Source organism: Canis lupus, chromosome 10, assembly GCF_048164855.1.
Source record: "Canis lupus baileyi chromosome 10, mCanLup2.hap1, whole genome shotgun sequence".
In the NCBI taxonomy this organism is placed as follows: domain Eukaryota; kingdom Metazoa; phylum Chordata; class Mammalia; order Carnivora; family Canidae; genus Canis; species Canis lupus.
Window position 1 is genome coordinate 36,511,807 of NC_132847.1, and position 21,778 is coordinate 36,533,584.

General features: G+C 38.5%; 1 protein-coding gene across 5 annotated transcripts in view; it reads right to left on the minus strand.

Annotated features, from left to right (window-relative positions):
• The window catches only part of FREM1 (FRAS1 related extracellular matrix 1), a 165,256-nt gene that overhangs the window by 23,745 nt on the left and 119,733 nt on the right, over nt 1-21,778 (minus strand). For 4 of the 5 annotated variants that reach the window (XM_072841396.1, XM_072841398.1, XM_072841397.1 and 1 more), the window contains exons 26-29: nt 16,032-16,233; nt 15,168-15,312; nt 5,891-6,020; nt 3,195-3,267 (exon numbers count right to left, since the gene is read on the minus strand). In XM_072841396.1, the coding sequence (XP_072697497.1) occupies nt 3,195-3,267; nt 5,891-6,020; nt 15,168-15,312; nt 16,032-16,233 (550 nt within the window). The remainder of the gene's footprint in view (nt 1-3,194; nt 3,268-5,890; nt 6,021-15,167; nt 15,313-16,031; nt 16,234-21,778) is intronic. The other variant, XR_012037985.1, reaches the window with a different exon arrangement.

Consider the following 21,778-nt stretch of genomic DNA (forward strand, 5'->3'; position numbering starts at 1 on the left):
GATACTTGCTAGTTGTAATCAATCCAGAGACCTGGCAGGCTGCTCAATATTTACTGAAAGCCCAATCAGTTCAAATCTTGTGATAAACAGACCGCAAATAATAGAGACAACATATAACAAAGACTCTTGACTCCTCAAAAAATGGAAAGGTTTGAACTGCCTTAACATGAAATATAAAAAGGACACACACAGTGCAAATGCATCAGAATCTTAAGGTTAACCAGAGCACAAGAGCCTGAAGCAACCTGGGATAATCATCAAATACATAATGGGAATAGCTCTTCTACAAAATAGGTCACTTGAGGAACAAACTCACACAAGACAGAAATGTAAATAATCATGGGTGGGAGGACAATCATTGTATTTGGGTAGTTTCATGTCAAATTTAAGGGTCATTGTTATAGGTTGAATTGGGTCACTCAAAATCTTTACGTTGAAATGTTAATTCCTAGTACATCAGAACGTGACCTTATTTGAAATAAGGTCATTACAGATGTAACTAGTTAAGATAAAATTGTACTAGAGGGGCCTCTAATCCATTATGAGTGATGTCCTTATTAAAAGGGGAAATCTAGACACAGACACAGGCACAAAGAAAGCCATGTGGGGACAAGGGCAGAGACTGGTGTAGATCCAGCAGAAGCCAAGGAATGCCAAAGATTCCAGCAAATCACCGGGGCATGGAAGACAGGCATGGGACAGATTCTCTCTCACAGAAGGAATCAACTCTGCTGACCCCTTGATCTTGAACTTGTAGCCTCCAGAACTGTGAAAAAATAAATTTCTGTTTTTAAGCTACTGGGTTTGTGATATTTTGTGAGGGCAGCCTTAGCAAACTAGTCACAAAACATCATCCTACTTGTGGTGAATGGCAGGAAGGTATTTCTTTTCTTTCTTCTTTTTAATATCTGTAATTTTTCTTTTTTAATTTTTTTAAATTTAAATTCAATTTGCCAACATATAGTATAACACCCAGTGCTCATCTCATCATGTGCCCCCCTTAATGTCCATCACCCAGTTACTCCATCCCCTATCAACCTCCCCTTTTGCAACCCTTTGTTTCCCAGAGTTAGGAGTCTCTCATAGTTTGTCTTCCTCTTTAATTTTTCACCACTCAGTTTCCTCCCTTCCCTTCTGGCCCCTTTCACTATTTCTTATATTCTACATATGATTGAAACCATATGATAATTATCTTCCTCTAATTGACTTATTTCAATCAGCATAATACCCTCCAGTTCCATCCACAGTGAAGCAAATGGAGGCATTCGTCCTTTCTGATGGCTGAGTAATATTCCATTGTGTACATATACCACATCTTCTTTATCCATTCATCTGTTGAAGGACATCTCAGCTCCTTCCACAGTTTGGCTATTGTGGACATTGCAGTGCTATGAACATTGGGGTGCAGGTGCCCCTTTGGTTCATCACATTTTTACCTTAGGGGTAAATACCCAGTAGTGCAATTGCTGGGTCATAGGGTAGGTCTATTTTTAACTTCTTGAGGAACTTCCACACTGTTTTCCAGAGTAGGTGCACCAGCTTGCATTCCCACCAATAGTGCAAGAGGGTTCCCCTTTCTCCACATCTTCACCAATATTTGTTGTTTCCTGACTTGTTAATTTTAGCCATTCTCACCAGTGTAAAGTGGTATCTCATTATGGTTTTGGGTTTTTTGTTTTTTATTTTTTAAAATAAAAAAAAAATTTATTTATTTATTCATGAGAGACAAGAGACACAAAGAGATAGAGAGGCAGAGGCATAGGCAGAGGGAGAAGCAGGCTCCCTGCGGAGAGCCTGATGTGGGACTCGATCCTGGGACTCCAGGATCACACCCTGGGCCGAAGGCAGACACTCAACCACTGAGCCACCCAGGCGTTCCTCACTGTGGTTTTGATTTGTATTTCCCTGATGGCAAGTGATGTGGAACATTTTTCATTTATTTTTCACATTTGCCATGTGTAGGCCTTCTATGGAGAAATGTCTGCTCAAGGGCACTTCTTTTCTATGTTTACTATTAAGGTTGTCAAATTTGTAGTGGTGCTGATATTTAAGCCATTCTGTTCTGCCTTTGGAATATCACATGACAGTGGTAGATAATGGCAAGGGTTTTGACTCGGTGGAATGTTCTCAGAGTGCAGAATACCTCCTCCGAGGAGAGCACGAAGTCACAGGCCCTGGCTGCTTCTCAAGGCCTTTTCCATGTCAGTGGCCAGGTGATCCATGTCCATCCCAGACCAGAGGGAAAGAGAGAACCATGCAGTGAAGGAGAGCTACCTGCCCCTTCTACAGAAGCCAGGGAAGGGAGGTGTGGCTCCAGCCTCAGTGCTTTAGACACAGCTCCCCAAAAGTGTGTTGGTCCTCCACCCTAAAGTCTTCTTCTTCTTCTACTTATTCAAAACACCATCTCTTCTGGGAAGTTTTCCAGAATTTCCCTTAACCAGAACAATGGCTCATCTTTTGGGTCCCAACATACTGTTAGTGAGTTGTTTTCATGTCTCTGTCTCCCACATGAGAACACCTTTAAGGGCAGGCGCCATACTTTTATATTCCCTTTTGCACCTGGCAAAATTTTTCCACTGATTCAAAACAAAATATGTGCTATCTAATTAATCTTCCTGGAATCTCCTCATATCAACCTATTCCAAGAGAAAACATTTAGAAATGACCTGAGGCAAACATGACTTTCTGAAAATTTCCATCAAAATACGAGACAGTTCAATTCAGCTTTGTGTTAGGGACTCCAAGTAATTATTTATTTGTTTTTTGTTTTGTTTTGTTTTGGTTTGGTTTTTGGTTTGTTTGTTTTTAGGAGGGAAAGGGGCAAAGAGAAAGGGAGAAAGAGAATCTTTCTTGAGCAGGCTCCACAACCAGTATGGAGCCTGATGTGAGGCTCGATCTTATGACCTGAGCCAAAATTAAAAGTCAGATGCTTAATCAACTGAGCCACCCAGGTGCCCCCAAATAATTTTTCAAATGACACTCTTTTCTGGATTTTTTGGGTGTTTGCTTTGATACTTTATATTTGTTATAGGCTTTCTTCTCATTTTAAATAAATATTCACTTGTGATAAAGTGAAAAATGAAGGACAAAACTTCAAGTCCAACCTGATCTCTCTTGAAGTGGCTGAAGAGGGTCCCCATGATCTCCACACACTCCTACAAAAATAGGAAACAAACTGTAGACATGAAACGTACCTGGGTCAAACTGAATCAGTTTAGATGGAGTCAGAGTGAAGTCTTTTCCAACTGTAGCTGACACCTGGTTGACCTTAAAAGGGACAAATGTCCTTTTTTAATAAAAATATATTTTAATTGAGAAACATCTAGTCTAATATCATAATAGACTAAACTTATCCTTGTTTTTTTAAGGAGGCTGTATATCCAACATGGGGCTTGAACTCATGACTCCAAGACCAAGAGTTGCATGTTCTACTGACTGAGCCAGCCAGGCACCACCCCAAAGCCATGCTTGTAAATCTGTTTTTAACATAAAGTTTTTTCTTTAATTATAATAAACCATTTTAGATTTAGGCTACATGATCTTCCTTAAAGTTAACTTTTTTCCTTTTTCACATTTTTATAAATAATTCAGTCATTGAAGAAAGCAAAATAAATTTTAAATAATATTTTTCTCTTCATTACGAGTGTCCATTTATTACCTTCCTTCTTTCCCAAGCTGGCTTTGAAATTGTGCCTCAGAGGAAAGAGAGGGGGAGAAGAAGCAATAGCAGGTGCTCCCAACAAGTAGCTTTGGGGTATCCTGTGAGTTTCAGGGCACTGACGCCTTAGACAAGTTGACCATATATAAGTTTGGTCCATTTTCCTATCCGGATGAAACCACCCCTCTTCACAGAAATGAAGAAGAGCTCACTGGGGATGGCAGACCTGGTGAACGGCCACACAAAATCAACCCATACACACACAACTGAGGGCTTTTGAGGCTCCATCAAGTAAGTTAGCAACAACAACAAAAATGGTGCTAGTTTACAGAGACTATTTACTGATCTCCTGTTCCCCACTCTCAGGGCTAAAAACCAGAGGTGATTTAGGGCTCTCAAGCCATGGCCTTATCTTCCCCAGAGGGAGTCTAAATCCATGTTAAGAACAGTGTCCTTGACCAGTTTGAAAAAGAAGTCATCAAATGAGAATCCCATGTAACCATGATAGGCAGGGGTCACTTTGCCCTTTTTTAGACATGTAAGATGGCCGAGAAAATGGGTGACTCTATTTCTTCACTTTCATACAAAGAAATGAAGTGCACAATTGAAAAGGTAAACGTTCCTATTTTTATGGCTTTAGACATTACCTCTGTTCATCACCAAAAGCCCTAAGATCTGCTAATAGGTCTGCAGTGGAAACTGTGCTGAAGAGAGTATTTCCTCTGAAGCCTCCATTTGTTCTTTGCCTACAATGCCAAGGCTCCTCCTGAACAACCTTTCATTGTGAAAAGGCAGCCCATTGTACACCTGTATCCACCATATGCTGGAAGTCACATTTCTCCGCATGGCTCTTGCACATACAATTACTTAGTATTTACCACCACTGAGCTAACAGACTCCTGTGTGGGAAAAGGAACGGTCTGAGGCAAGCTGGTTGGAGCAATCAGCCTGGTGAAGGTGCACGATTCAAACTGGGGCAAAAAACACAAGTCAACGTGCTTTCCCTTCCTCTGCCTCTGATCCAGTAGCCAATATGCTCTGGGTAACGGTGGCACCTGCACTCTGGGTGGAGCTGTCCCTGAGGGCTCAGGGCTGTGTCTGATGAAGGCCTGTAGGTTCACGGTATGCGTTCAGCTTAAGTAGACAAAAGTGTTCCATGTCACACCACATATGTTCTTTCTACCTGGCCAGGTAAATGGTATGTGGCCCAAAACTCTAGACTAGAGCATATGGCGTTTTCTATAGAAGACCAAAGCATTATTTAAAAACCATTCAGGCAGATTTCATTTTGCATGAACAATCTGTTGGGAAATTATAGGGCATTCCAAGTTGTCTGATGTTTCAATAACAATAAAACATCCACTGGGAAAAAGAGCTTTTGCCTATTGGACAGGTAAATACCAAATGTGGATATGGTAGGATTTAAGTGCACAAGGCTCTGAGGGTGATTTGAATTTATTAATATAATTGCGACTGAACTGAGATGGACCTTTTTTCCAGAAGCTAATATCACTCCCCTTTCATCAGATTGAGGAGTGGAGTCTTCAAGGCTCGTTCACTACTGTTAGTTCATAAAAGCTTTCAAGCTGTCATTCTCTTGAAGTGTTACTATGATAGCAATTCCCAAAAAAATCCTTCAATTCTGGAAGCCATAGGTTGTGCTCCCTGGTCCATGCCAATGGAAAGGAATAACCAGTTGACTAATTTTAAAGTGATTACTGAATTTTCTTTATATTTCGGAGGCCTGGGTTGATATATGCTCTCTTAATTTTAACTTGGGTGACTCTTAAGATAAGTTTGCCCCTTGATTTCCCTCATCCCCTGGACCACAGGAAGTGATCCTGGTGGCATACTAAGAGAAAGCCATCTGGGGGCTGCACTATGCTCTGGAGACCTCACAGGATGTCTTGCATACACACTTTCTTTTCCAAAACAGAGTTTGGCCCGAGGTCACCAGGTTGGATTTATCTCCCTGTAAAGTCAAGCTTCAAGGCTCAATGACCAGATGTAAAAACTAAAAAGTGAGTCTGAAATATCTCATCTAGAAACTAATTAAGCTAGATCAAGGGTGAAAGGACAGAAAACATTAGATGTAAAATCTCTAAAATAAGGCGATGATTCAGCAAATTGAAATTTCCTTTGTTACTCTCGTTTTCTTTTTAAGAAAATAATCAAAGGCACCAAACAGCAACCCAAATTTTAGCCCAACAGTTTACATTTTTGACTTGTTACCTTTACACTCACGAAGGCTGAGTCCATGGAATATCCCCTTCTGGTAATTTCCAAGGGCAACATGCCCACACTCTCGCAGACCTCAAATTCCGTCTGTGACCACTCAATATGAGACCATTTCAGCTCCAAACTGTAAATGAAAGGAAAAGAAAAGGAAAAACATTTTGGTAAATGCCTGTAGGGATCCTCTGCTTGGTAGGAGATTGAACCACTGGCTCATATCATGGTGACAGAAGTGGTTCATCAGCCTACACCACTGCTAAAAATTCCTTATGCTTATTTGGTACATTTTAGTTCAAAAAGAACTTTTACTAACAATCTCATCGGATGCTTACAACAATGCTGTGAGGTAGAAAGAGTAAGTATTAGAATTCTGTTTTACAAATGCAGAAACCAAGGTTAAAAGCCTGCCAGAGGGACTCCAATGTGAATGCTCTGAAGGAACCAGCAGTGATAAAATTCAAGGGAACATTTATTTCTGGAAAGGATATTGATAAAGCAATCTTCTCTCTTATTTTTTTGGCCTTTGCTGGTACATCAAGAAGGTTCCAGACACAGATCATCTCTGAACTTGGGTTCAGTTTTAATAACTGGTTACCTTTCAGGATATGCCTAGGAATTACAATGTGCATGGGTTTTACAATCATAATCTGTTCCTTCTTCTGTGCATATAAAAGGGCCAACCGACATGTAGCTTGCATGCAGCTATACAACTGAATAACCTGATAAATAGGGGGTGGTGTTTTTCCCACAGTAGATTTAGCAAGCCCAACATCAGATGGAAACTGTCTACTCCTCATAATAGAGAAACTTTTTTTCTCTTTTTCAGAAAACCAGAGAAAATCAGAGACATGATTGTATAAGACACAAGCAATCTTCACTATGATCATCCAATACACTTCTTGTTACTTTTGTTTCTCTCATTTTCCTTTATTTCTACATTGGCAAAACTCTCAGTGGTTGTCTTACTGTTTTCCCAATCTTCCACTCAGATGTAGGCTCTGTCTTCTAGATTTCTTAATACATTTTTTACAATATTTTCCTCACACAACTAGAAATTCTGGGTACTGCCATGTAGGGCACGGGTTTCACAAGGTTCTCCAGGCTTTCGTGGAGACCATTCATATTAGAGAGTATGTTTATCCCTTACTATCCACTTGATGTCTTTGTACCAATCATGTGTCACAGTCATATACTCTATGTGCACCAGCAAGATAAACTCAAATGCACTCTCTTTCTCTTAATCCAAGGACCAGGGGCCAGTGAGGCAAGGTAGTTTGGGGGCATGGAATTACGGTAGAGGTTCATGAATCTCTATGAACATACATGTTTATTCAATCGATACATATGAAATTTATTGTTACTGGCATGCTGGGCTTCATAAAATTTCGACATGAAAACAGAATCCTCATATTAGAAATACTGGGATACTCGTGGGTCTTTGCTGTAACTGAATTCAAATCTGGCATGGAGCAGTCAAGAAATAAAGACATAAATGGCTATGCTTAAAGAATCACAAGATAACAAGCGACAAGGCTATTATAAATGCCAATAAAAATAACATGTGGCAAAGAATTCCTTCAGGACCCCGCTAAGTGAGAAGGGAGAAAAAAATCAACAAGACGGATTAGGGGAAAGGACAGAGAGATGAAACAGAAAGGAAAGAAGAGCAGTGGGAATGAATGGAATAGATAAAGATGGGTGGATTTCAGCTAAGTCTCACTAAGGTTTAAATGAGTTTCAACATCCAATCTCCTGAGGATCCATCCATCCATCCACTGCTAATGGGAACCATGACAAGCAAAAATTCATCATTGTCACTCTGCAGATCCAGGTGACCTCAAGGCTAAAGCTAAATGCAATTTGATTGCTGATCTGGATCCATAAAGGGACCATGGAGAGTGCTGTTCAGTTTCAAACCATAAAGGGCTTTGGTGTTTGGGAAAGTGCATGCATTTCCCTGATGCACAATTAGAATGCGGCATATTGCTTACAGGATAAAGTTGTCATTACACAATGTTCTAGTTTCTTGTTTTAAAATTCCTACCTACAAATAATAAAGATCTATTGAAAAGCCATGAAACTAAGTCATGCTATATATTTTTCGGAAAAATATTTAAATCACAAAGCACATGCACACCGACAGGATATGTGCAACACATGTTTTGAATGTGTTTGGGTTTTGCAGTACTGAATTTGAGATCTTTCTGTTGCTGAGGCTTGTAGCTTAAATTCTATGCAAACACCTAGAAGAAAAGAGATGTAGTCAATCACTTAGGAATTCCCCCTGCATGAAGTCACACAGCTGTTCGCTGGGCATCATACAGACAACCAGATGCAGGAGACCATGAGAGAAATTTTGAAAGCTCTGAATGTGAAGGGGTCATGTAGACAAGACTTGAGTCGAGTCTTCACATTTTAATGATTCCTTCCTTTTCTTGTCACCATTGGGCAAAGCTCAATCTAAGATCAGAAATGAAGTTCCTGGACATACTTTATGTCAAACCCATATGGCGATCATTTCAAGTCATTTAGCAAGAAGTGAGAACTCCTTGAGCCCCTAGGTCATGGTTTTTCAACCTGGACACTACTGACCTTGGGACCAGACAGTTCTTTGTTGCTGAGGCTATCCTGTGCATTGCAAGATGGTTAGCATCATCCCTCTCCTCTGCCCACTAGATGCAATCACATCAGCCCCTCCAAATTAAAACTGTTTCCAGGGATGCCTGGGTGGCTCAGTTGGTTAAGCGTCTGCCTTCAGCTCAGGTCATGATCCTGGGGTCCTGGGATCGAGTCCAGCATTGGGCTCTCTACTCAGCAGGGAGTCTGCTTCTCTCTCTGCCCCTCACTTTGCTTGTGCTCTCCCTTTCTTTCAAATAAATAAAATCTTAAGAAAATAAAACTATTTCTAGAAATTTCCAAATGTCCCTTAGAGGTAACTCATCCTCAGAGGTAAGTCATCCTCAAGAAACTCCTCCCTCAGTGACTGTGGGATACTTATTACAATAGAAAAATTTATTTAATGAGGAAACTGAATTTGAATTCCCAAAAGCCACTACTGTGAACGGAAGACATAGGATTGGTCAGTGGAGATTAAACTGGGTTGGAGATCACAGGACCTCTGGTCCCTCTGCCACGCACAACACAATCTCAAAGTGTGGCACAAGAAGACTGTGTTGCTTTGTTTCTTGTCTCCATTTTTATGCCTTTTCATTTGTTTTCCTTTAGCATATATTTTAAATTTACATTTTTCCTTGCTATATTTTATTTATTCATATAAGCAGTGACATGGTTATAAATATTTTAACAATGGACTCTGGAGGGAAGAGGTGTGTGCGTGCGCGCACGTGTGTGTGTTTAATACTGATTTTAAGAATGTATAGGACATAATTTATAAGTAATAATATTAGATATACTACACTTTTATTGTAGATTTCACATAATCGGTTGATTCTCAGCTACCATTTTGTTGATGTTTCTCTAACTTTTGCTATGAATATAAGAAAAGCCATTTAAACACCCAATTTAAAATTGCAATCCATCCCTAAATTCCAGCACCTGTGAGTCCCCTTATCCCATCCAACTTTTTCATTTTCCAAAGCAGTATCATGTAGAATATACTATTTAATTTATTTAGATATGAAGCATGCTCCCAAGTACACAGAAGTCTTTGGTTCACTGATATATTCCCATGTCCCTTGGAGAGTGGCTGACAGTAAGTGCTTGATAGATATTTGTTCAATGAATGAAGGGAACTTGTTTACCCACTGTTTCCCAAGCTAAATTGACCACCAGAACCTTTCGTCTCCCCAGCCCTATCAACATCATATTTCACAACATTTGAAAAAAATGTTAGGATAAATGATCCTCACATGTTCTTTCCAGCTCTTACTCTGGATTCTTTGGCTATTATTGTACTTTATTAGAGTATTGAGAAAGATGGCGCTGATAAAAGAGTATTTGACCATAAAGCATGATTGCTTAATACATATGTATGGTATTTTCTAAGATATGTGCATGATTCTCAACTTTTGGCAACGTCTAGATACAGCTTTGATTGTCACAACTGGGAAGAGGGTGATAATGGCATTTTGTGGGTAGAGACCAGAGATGCTGTAAACATCCTGCAATGCACAGGACACTCTACCTGCCCTTGGCTTGCCTCCCAGTCCACGACAAAGAAATTACCTGGCCCAAATTGTCAACAGTGCTGCTGTAAAAAAATAAAAATAAGAATAAAAATTATATATATATATATATATACATATATACTTTCTGATATTTCATTTTGTAGCTACTTGAGTCATATGAATGAACAATTAACTGAAAGAAACACTTAGGATTCAAACCCTAGTTTGAGATTTGGGACATTAATCTAGGTTAACAAGTGCGTGTGAAAAAGGCACTTAGCTGCTCTATGCCTCAGTTTCCTCACTTCACAAAGTGTAAATGATGATGAGTCTATACTTCAAAGGGGTTAAATGAGCCTTAATGAATACTCATTAAGTATTTTGAGTTTCTCACTGAAAGTTTTATAGAAGTAAAATTGTGACTAATTATTCTTCCAACTAGATCTTCATGTATAATCAAGTAGCATATGACTTAAGAAAATTGAAAGGCTAAAAAATATTTTTCTGGGTATTCTAAGGCTTATCAATTCAAAGAGGATGTTATTAATCTCCATAATCTCATGCTATGAACACCTGTGTTTTCCATTTTGTCTTTCCCTCGTGGTAATGGGAAAACAGTGTTTAGCCAGGAGGCAGCACTCTGAGTATCCAAAACAAGAGCTTTGGAGTTAGACACATCTTGCAACCATTTATTAGTGTGTGATTCTGGTCAGTTACCCAGTCTCCTGAGGCCTCAGTTTTCATCAGTTTTAAAATGAGAATTATACTCATGTCAAATGATGAAAATTAAAATTCGTTAATATGTATAAAGCACCTGTACACAGTGGGTGCTTAATAAGTGCCAATTCCCTTCCCTTACTCTGTGATTTTTTAGATCTATCCAGAGACAAATACTTTAACTTCTGGCTTGCAGGTAACATGAAAGCTTTACTTCACCAATGGTTTCAACCTCTTCCCCTGCAAGGTGTTTCATAAAAGTTGCTAAAACATTGCTGAGTTGGCCTGTTACAAATTCCTTTACTGTTTGATTTCTTTTGTCCCTTCTCTTTCAAAGGCAGGAATGAATAAAGGTAGCCAGAGGGAGGAGAAGAATCAGTCCTTGGAATCGTGCAGCAGCAGGAGAAGCAACCCAGTGATGAAGAATTTCACCACGGGTCAACTTTTCTTTTGAAGTTCACTTTTTTTTTTTCCAGTGGGCACAGTAAAGAGGTCAATGTAGAAGATGTGTGAATAAACTGCCTTGGTCAGAAGTTGGCTGCATTCTGTGATCTGCACAGGCATTTTTGAGGACCAGTGTGAGTCCTATGTAGCTGAGTTTGGGAGCTCTGCACACTATTTTGAGACTGGAACAGGGCTAGAGAACAGATACGACGTCATGTGAGTGAGTCATGCCAAGGCACGAGCCAATAAGATGAGCGCCCACTTTGAAGTCATGAGGTCAGGATTCACTTTCAGATCTGCCATTCATTCATTTCGTGACTTCTGGCCAATTACTTAAATGCTTTGAGCCTGATTTCCTTATCACCCTCAGAGGACTGTATTTTGTAGATTAAATTAGACAACATATGTGAAAGCACCTAGCACAGTGCCTGAAATTTAGGCACTTAGCCAAATTTAAATCTTTATGCAAATTTCCATGAATTTCAGTGTTATAAAATAACTTCTATTTACAATAAAATGTCTCCCAAATGTATTCCATGAAAAATTTCTCCCATGAGCTATTCTGGGGTAGGGTGGTGATTGTTCTAGAGGCAAATCAAATTGAGATATGCCACGTACTATATCTCCATCTCAGAGATTCCCACTCCATACAAGCATCTCCATGATTCTGGGATGTGATGCACTTAAACAGCATGCAAGCAAGCTAGCTAGCTAGCAACAACTTGATTAAATCAAGATTTCCTAACACCTTTTCTAATGGAATATCTATTGACCCTTCAGAACTGATATTCTATAGAAATGCTGCGATAGCAACATTTTAGTAGCAAAAACTTACTATCAATCAAGATTCTAAACAGGAGTCCTTCTTGGTTTTTAAAAGAGCCTCCTTTCTCTCCAGATTGTACCCAATATTCCCTTTAGCTTTATTACAGAAGGTTTTCAGCCCTCTAAATACACGTAATATTAATCCATTAATCCTAAACTAAACAAGAACATAAAATTACATAAAGCTTATTGATTAAAAAGCATGTTGACTGTTTACTTTGTGAATCATTCCAGAATCGATTTCCAATTAGAGATGGGCCACCAAATGTCTCCGGGATACCCCTTCAAACCGTCAATCTTCTACTCATATGAATGAACAACAGCAATCACCACTGCAAGTTACATTTGTCAAGGACTTTAAATATATAAGATGTGCTCACATGTTTTATCTCATTTGTTTCTCCAAACAAATTGTGGTATCGCCCTCATCTGACAGAAGAGATAACTAAGGCTTGCACAGTCACCTAGGTCAATGGCAGACCCAAAGCTAGAGTCCTGTTCTTCGGCTCTAAGTCCAGTGGCCTATTGTTTGTTATCTATACCATAATTCCCAGTGTCCCCGTGTGTTGGACATGGAGGCACATTAATATCGATATCTGTAATTCACTACTTTAAAAAAAACCCCGAAACCTAATGTCCTTGAAGAGTATGTATTCCTCCTTTCTTGGGTGGCCAATGACTAGAGAGAAAGAAGGGAGATAAGTCTGCTGCTCCTTTCCTGATAGGCCAGTTGAGTTGACTGGTTAAGAGTGGGCAAGAAGTTCCTTAGTGCAATAAGGAAAATGGTGGACTCTAGGGCCACCTTTCCTGGGCCTGAATCCCAGAATTAGTTGCATGAGCCTAGAAAGGTCACCTCCTATCTCCATGCTTCAGTTTTCTTGCCTATAAATTCTGGATTATGGTGGTACCTAACTCATTGGTGGTTGTGAAGAGCAATGAAACAGAGTAGAGGGGTGCCTGGGTAGCTCAGTCCGTTAAGTGTCTGCCTTCAGCTCAGGTCATGATTCTGGGGTCTTGGGATCAAGTCCTGCATCGGAGTCTGCTTCTTCCTCTCCCTTTGCCCCTCCCCCAGCTTGTGTGCTCTCTCTCTCTCTCTCTCAAATAAATCAGTAAAATCTTAAAAAAAAAAAAAAAAGAAATGGAGTAGAAAACAATTGTGTTGCAAATACCTATAACATATACAGTACATGTAACTAGGTTCTTACGGGCTGTTTTGGAAAGGTGACTATTCACATTATTGTTTCTTACAGAAATAATGGGTTTCTTGTTCCAAAAACCATCTACTTACAAATGAGGTTAGGGACAACTATACCATTAAGAAATTATGAAGGTAAGTGCTGAGTAATATCTATCTCCCCCTACCACTCCAAAGAAAACAATATATATCAGAATCAAATCAAAATAACTTCTGAGTTAACCCTTAGTAGGCATATTTGCATCATCTCCTTCCACTGGTTCCAATCATTTCAAGCTGAATTACAAATATCTTCAGGTACATGAAAGTTGTATCACAGAAGGAGGAGTCTATTTAAAATAGCCTTAATTAAGGCTATAAATTCCTCTGTGATTCTCCTATGAATCTGAGAATTATTTAAAAACATAAACCATCTTCAAAAGCAACATCTTTGGTAACGATGAGGAATAAAAAGGGTGTGCAGTTGAAGCAGTATCAATCTAGCACCACTGAGGGAGAGAAAAATTCCTGTCAACCATGCTATGTTCATAGGTAGAGGAGCAGTGGTCAGCATTAGGTCAAAAACAAGTCTGGTCAATAGTCCCGTTCTTTAGTTGAATTATTAAAAATGTAATCAATTTATTAATGATTTTGGAGCAGAGTTTTTTTTTTTTTTCATTTTCTTGGGAATTGGAAGACATTTGTCTGAAATTGCAATTAGGCAATAAATTTTATATAAAGATTGTAATGCCAAGGAATCATTTCTCTTGAATAAGATCAGTTTAATGGGTGGTGGTCTTCCATTTTAGTTTTATAAACTTATGATTATATTTTACTGTCAAGGCCCAGGTCTTCCTTGTTCATGCCTATTTCCCCAGCATCTAGTACTGTGAACCTGGCACATAATAGCCACTTGATAAAAATCTGTGAAGGTTATGAATCTGGGCCAGGTATTATCTGTTATCAGGCCAAATGGAGGCAGGACTCAATGAATTTTGCTAAGAGGATGCATTTTTCTAACAATGACTATAGAGACCTCTGCTGGCAAGTGTTGGAACTATAATTTAGTCAGAGAAAGTAAGAATGGAGAGAACAGAGGTGAATTTGCTTTTTTCTTCTTTGTCCATATCATGTCATGAAAGGCCCATAAAGGGGCTGTACTCGCTTATGATGATGTGTGGCTTGACCAGGTTATGGCAAATACCGAAATTAGGATAAATGAGCAACTTTTCTATGAGGTGACTGGGAAGGGTGTTAAATTTCAAAAGAAAAACATAGCACAAGAATTGGACTCTAACATTTCTGTGATTATCTGATAGCTGGTAAATTATTCAAGGTCTACATTCAAGAGAAGTTTAGAACAGGGGCTCAGTCAGAAATATTAGGATGGTCTGGTTCTACATTTTCTACGATTTCAAAGTGTCACTTAGTATTTCTCCAAGTCTATTTTCCCCTTTACACGATCTTCATCTTACCTGTGATCGTTTTATTAACTAACAGGCACAGTCACAAGTAATCATTTCGTTTTTTGGGTTTCTTTGGAGGGAAGAGATATTTTGCTAACCCTTCCTGACTGCCCCATTTTTCCTGCTGTAGGTATTTTAGAAGACTGGTTACTAACGCAGTCCTAGAGTGACCTCTTGCTGCATGATTTGTACATGAGCTTGCAAGCCCAGTCCTGGATGTGAGTGAATTGTCAAGACAGAAACCACTCTGTGTGCAAAGGTGTATGTATTTACGTAAGTAATATGAATTATCCAGCACTCTATAATTTAACTTTTTAATATCCCCATACCCTATGAGGCTGCTGGCTTTCCCATGATCACACATTAGAAAGAAAATTCTTTCTCCAAAATTGGTTCTATGGCTTCTGAAATGGCCTATCAATTTATCTTTGGATTCTGCTTGAAAAACAATATTTCACATTCATAACTAGATATATTCGGGACATTATAAACAGGACCACTGAATAAGCAAAATAATTTACATTTGAGGAGTAGCAGAGTTCCCTGTGGGGTCCATGATTTGGAATTCCATGATATCTGAATTCACATCCAAAGATGGGTTTATGACGTAAAGAATGGTCTTACTGTTTAAGTCCTTTTGGACAAATTTCTCATGGATAAATTCACCTACAAAAAAGAAATGAATGAATTTCACAGGAATCAAACAAAATATTAAATAAAAGCTGATAAATTATATGGTTATTTTATTTTAAGCACAGCTTTAAAAACAGCCAAACTATATATTTTTAAGAAATTAACGTTATTGCAAGTATCTTAAAACTCCTATGCAATAAACTTAAATTAGGCTTTTAAACTTAAATTGGCTCAGAAATATTGTGCCTTAAAGAAAATATAAAAATAGAGGGAGAGTAGGAAGATACAGTAATAAAATCTCTAATTCTGTGCCATCCTTTTTAGTGATGTATTTTGATCATTGTCTTCAAAAAGCAGAAATAATATACAGTCCCGAGAAGCCATCATACTCCTCCCAATTTTTTTAAACTGACATCACTTAGAATTACTAATAGAAAAAAAAATTAGTCACAAATATGAAATTGGTCCTGACACTGTGTGTTCTTCTGAATATATTACAATCTGGCTGTTAAAAAGAATTGTTAACAATACACAGCTGCGTATCAGTATTTGATTCTTCCACTCAAGATGAATTTAGGAAAGCTCAACCTCAAACTCTCTTTTGCACCAATATTGATTTATAAACTGCATCTATCGGTAAGCCCTGGGGAGTGTTTACCAAATGGGCCTATACTTAATTCAATTACTCTCTAGCCTTGCCAGCTACAGGGTACTTTAAAGCGAGCAATTATAAGGATTAAGGAAGGCAGTACCTGTGGTTGTGTTCTCCAGATGTCCATGTTGGGGGCCTCGTAAAATCTTAAAGATGATCAGATCGTCATTGGTGTCAGGGTCCGATGCCTTCAGCACATGGGAAGTGAGGTAAATCCCGTAACAGCCATTTTTCAGGAGCACCACTTGAGAAGGGGAATGCAAATGTGTGATGTGGGGGGCTGTTTTGTCCAACTGGTCAACCTGGATAGTCAATAATTACATACAATCTTATACAAAGGTTTCTCACCTCTAATCACCAGAGAGAGGGTCTTAATGGTTCACAATGATAATCTAGCCCAAATTTCAGATTCTTTATCCTCCTCATTTGTTCATTTCTGCTAACGGCTGGCTTGTTCACAGAATACTCAGTAAATATCACAATGGCTGAAATAGAGGCTGACTTTCTATTGTAAATTCTGACCCAGCTTTGTTAATTGTTCATTGTCTGACTCTTCTATTAGGACACAAGCTCTCTGATGGCAGACATTATGTCTCCACCCCTCCTCCTCTCTCTATTCTGTGCACCTGGCACTGTGCCTGAACCCTAAGAGCAGCTCAGGGAATATTTGTTGAATGAATACATTAAAATTGACCCAAGAATTGTATTGCAGGGGCACCTGGGTGCTCAGTGGTTGAGTGACTGCCTTTGGTTCAGGGCGTGATCCTGGGGTGTTGGGAAGGAGTCCTGCATCAAGCTCCCCTCAGGGAGGCTTCTTCTCCCTTTGCCTATGTCTCTGCCTCTCTCTGTGTGTCTCTTATAAATAAATAAATGAAGTCTTACAAAAAAATTGTATTGAAAACTTAACATTAGCTCCAGAGGAAGATCCTCCCATGTTCCCAGTGTTTAGTGGTATACAGAAATAAGGTTATAAAGATATACATAAGGATATACATCACAAATGCATTGAACATTTTTGGGGCACTGCTTTGTTCAAATGCCATAAACGTTAAATTAAAAACAGAAATACTGGGGTGCCTGGGTGGCTCAGTTGGTTAAGCGTCCAACTCTTGATCTCAGGATGGTGAGATTGAGCCCTGAGTCAGCTCTGTGCTGAGCATGGAACCTGCTTAAGAAGTCTTTCTGTTCCTCTCCCTGTCCCTCCCCTGTTTCTGTCTCTCTCTTAAAAACAAAACAAAACAAAACAAAAACAAAATTAAAAAACAGAAATACTTCAGTAGGAGAAAAATGAAAAGCAAGTATAGGCATTTACATATTTGTTTCACTAAGGATGAGAACCAGGTAACTAAACAGGTAGACTCAATTTACAAAGATAGTGGAGGTGGGATTACTCATGAATGCAAGAGGCATATGGGTTCAAACATCACAAGGGGTTGCAGTCAGGTACGGTATGAAGCTTGGTCCATCTTGCAAATGGAAGTTAGGGAAGAAGCAGGTCAGCATGGATAAGCACCGTTTACTACTGATACTGGAAAATAGGCACAGTAACATGGTGTCCATTCCCTTTACTCCTAATCATTCAATTCTTAACTTCATTTGCCCAAAAATGATACCATTATAAATCTGGGTTCACCTTAGCTAAGTAAAGAGTAAGTGCCCTGACAAGATTATGTATATATTTTTGTATAGGATGAAATAAACTGTTATCCACCTATTTAAAAAAAAATTGAGGTAGGAGGAACTGAAAATAGAGAATTTCCACAACTTAGTGTTAACTGGTAAAAAAAAACAAAACCAAAAACCAGTAACTTGCAGAACAAGAGATGACTATAATATCATTTTTGTTCATCCATATGTTCACACATAAATAGACAAAATTCTGGGAGCATTTACACAAACCTGTTCATTTGTTTTGGGGTGGGGAAAATATCAGGCTTAGTTATGTATTTCTATATGGAGTTTTGTAACAATCAAATATTTCTTTCCCTCTCAGATTGGCAAGGTTCTTTTTTACTAACAAAAATAATCATACAACATGTTGGTAACCGTTTGGAGGAAAACACTTTTTTATATTTTGCTGATAGGGGTTCAAATCAGTGAAAATTTTCTGGAGACAAATTTGTACATGCATGCGTATACATATATGTAAAATGTATATATACTCTGATCCAAAAATTTCACTTTTTTTAGTATGTCCTGCAGAAATAATTAGATGCGTACAAAGAATGTGTATGGGTATATATATGTATGTTTTTACTAAATACAATTAATAAAAAAATCCATAAAATTAAAAGGGCAACACGGGATTTATAAATCATCTCTACCTAACACTGAGGGCCATTCAGCCTTGAAAAATTATGTTTTCAAGAAAGATCTAATGACATTAGATTTTCATAAAATAATCAAGACTGGAGACAGACAATATGCTTGATTGTACATATAATATCCTCCCAGTTTTAATTGCACAGAATAAAAAAATGAAAAGAAGTCACCAAAATTAGTTATCTTTGAGTGGTATGATTGGGAAAGACTTTTTTCTGGTCCCTTTCTGTATCTTATAAGATTATTTACAATAAACAATTATTTTACAAACAAAAAAAGCAATAACAATTTTCAAAAGTTACAGCCATTCTCCTCTCCTATAAACTGTGGATGGCAACCTCAGAGTTGTGCAATTGGGTGGGAGGTGGGGAGTCAAATAGTTATCATAGCCTTTTGGGGGAGAAGCTCCTTCAAGTATGATGGCCAGTAAGAGGGATGGTGAATGGCAGCTGAGGAAAAATAACAATACTTGGAACTATGAAAGAAATCCTCAGAATTATAACACGCTGAGTGCAGGTGTGGAGTTTTTTTATGTTGTATTTTCCTTAAAAACAAAAGTGTTACAAAAGGAATAAATGCCTGTTGTGATCATTTGTTTAAAAAATATATTTTCAAGAATACTTTAAAAATATTTTAATACATATAAAATAAAACAAAATAAAAATAAAGTATATTTTTAAAAATATTTTTTTTAAGATTTTTTTTATTTATTTATTCATAGAGACACAGAGAGAGAGAGAGGCAGAGACACAGGCAGAGGGAGAAGCAGGCTCCATGCAGAGAGCCTGACGTGGGACTCGATCCAGGGTCTCCAGGATCATGCCCTGGGCTGCAGGCGGCGCTAAACCGCTGCACCACCGGGGCTGCCCTATTTTTAAAAATATTTTAAAAATAAAAACTTTAGTTACATGGTTCCCTCTTGTGTCTTTGGTCACACTTGCCTGAATATCATTACACTTCTGGTTTCTTTCTAAAAATATATATATATTTAATATATTTTAAATATATTTTTAAAAATATTTTTAAAATAAAAACCCTGGTAACGTGGTTCTCTGTAGTGTCTCTGGTCACACTTCCCTAATCTCATTAAATTTCTGGCTTCTTCAAAAACAGGTCTTCTGGCTTAGTATATCAGAAGCATTTTAAAATATTGGCGTCCAAGGCACTTTTTTTTAAAAAAAGAAGACTACATCCTTTGAAGACTTGTATTGGATTCACTGAAAATCGTCTCAGACATGTGTAAACCATAGGAAGCAGTGGCACTGGTCCTTTCTCCCTCACCGCCAGCCCTGTCCCCACTTAGAGAAGAGTAAAAGAATCACTGTGGCAAGGTGCAGTATCCTGGTCAGATAGACATGATTCCCTACAACAGGAATGTCAGGTTGTGCACACTGGTATCAGTGAAACACAACTGTGTTTTACACTTGTGAAGCCTACTGGCTTTGCCCTCAGTCCCACTGAGGCTGAGACCATAACAGTAGTATACTCACAGTTGGTAGATTTTTCTGGACCAACTCATTTTTCAGTGGTGGTAGACTTTATACTGCCTTACCAAAGAAGCTCCTGAAGGCAAGAGACTGAGGGGCAGCAGTCACTTACTTCCTAAACTACCTGACCTCTCTGCTAAGAAAGACTAGAAAATTTGGAGGAATTATGGAAAAAAGCTTGAGGCTTTCCTTGTCTATACATAATTGTATTTTATGAAAATACAAGAAAACCTTGTACTTTGGATGAAAAAGAACCTTTACAACTTCTATCCACATTTTCCTATCAGTAAATTCTGCAACTTCCAAGAGATCACTCTCTTACAATAACTGCTCTGTAATATGAGTGTTGGTGTTGGGTCAGGCCTCATTTAAGTTTGATATTTCTTCTAAATTCTCCCTTTTCCTTCTCTACTCTGGAACCCATATGCCTGTACTTACAACGTATAACTCCCACAAATTTGCAGCCAAATAGATCAAGAAAAGTATTACTGGTTAGACAGTACAATGACATTTTTCTACCTAGTCTGGGGAGTCAAGAGTCAGGAAAAAAACATACTACTAGATTGAAGAGTGGGATGAGACAAATAACAAAACATATAATTGAAAAAACCACATAATTTTACTATATACAAAGTATTTCTTTCATACTGTGTCAATGATATCAGCATCCACTCTATGTTATCATTCTTCCCTACCTTTCTACTAGAGTTCACCTAGAGACAGTGATGGTTAATTTTATGTGTCAACTTTGCTGGCTATGATGCTCATCGTTTGGTCAAACAGCAGGCTAGATATTGTTGTGAAGGTATCTTTTAGTTGTGATCAGCACTTCAGTCAGTTGACTTTGAGTAACGCAGATAACACTGCATAGTGTGGGTGGGCCTTGTCCAATCAGTTGAAGACTTTAAGAGAGAAGACTGAAGTCCCCTAGATAGGAAGCAATTCTACCTCCAGACTGCCTTCAGGATTGCAACAAACATCCATTCCTCCTGGGATTTCCATTCTGCTGGCCTGCCTTGCAGGTTTTGGACATGTCAGACCCCAAATGGTGAGCCAATTCCTGAAAATAAATCTCTCTTTCTTTTTTACTTCTCTTTCTCTATATACATCCTATTTGTGATGTTCCTCTGGAAAATGCTCACCAATACAGAGACTAAAGAGCACAGGAAAATTATGATTATTTACATAATCAGAAGGCATCCTTCAGTGACACTCAGATTTATCTTTTCTACAGTTGGTAGAAGTGTGTAGAACAAGATAAACTACATTCAAGAGAGTGGATTCAAGGGTATAAGAAACAGAATGTGCTTAATGTGTTCTGACTAAAAAAGGAAAAACACATTATGCCCTCCCCAAATCATCCTAATAGACAACACAACTGTGGCAGAGTAGTGCCAGAGGAAGGGCACAGAATTGGGGGATCAGAAAGACTGGAGTGGGGGTCTTACATGGTTTCGATCGAATTATTTACCTTGTGAACTTGTGAACACCTATTAAATGCAAATAATAAAACTCCCCTCTTCTTAAGAAAGAAATAAGCTTTCCTTGAAATGGGTCTGACCTAATACTCCAACACTTGTAGCTGCTACAAGTGTTTCCCCATCATTGTTTCACGTGTAATATTGAGGCTGCCTTGTACGTTTTCACGTGTTCCATCAAAAATCATTAAAATGCCAGCAGATGATGTGGACCAAGAGGTATCGTCCTAATAAGTATTACAACAGTAGTTACAAGATATTGAATATCTAATATATTTCAGGAAATATGCTAGTGCCTGCAGTACCTAGTCTGATTTTATTCTTATCACAATGCCATAAAGCATAATTTTCTAAGGACAGGAGGTCAAATCCTAAGAGTTAAAGGACTTCTTAAGGTCATACAGCTAATAAATGGCAAACCAGGCCAATAAATTCCAACCTAGTCAAGCCTGACTCCAAAGCCCATGCTTTCTGTTTCTACCTGTCCTGCCACAGACTCTTGGTCAGAGCCTGCATGGAGGGACTGCACCTGTCTTGTCCATATTACTATGCCCAGTGCC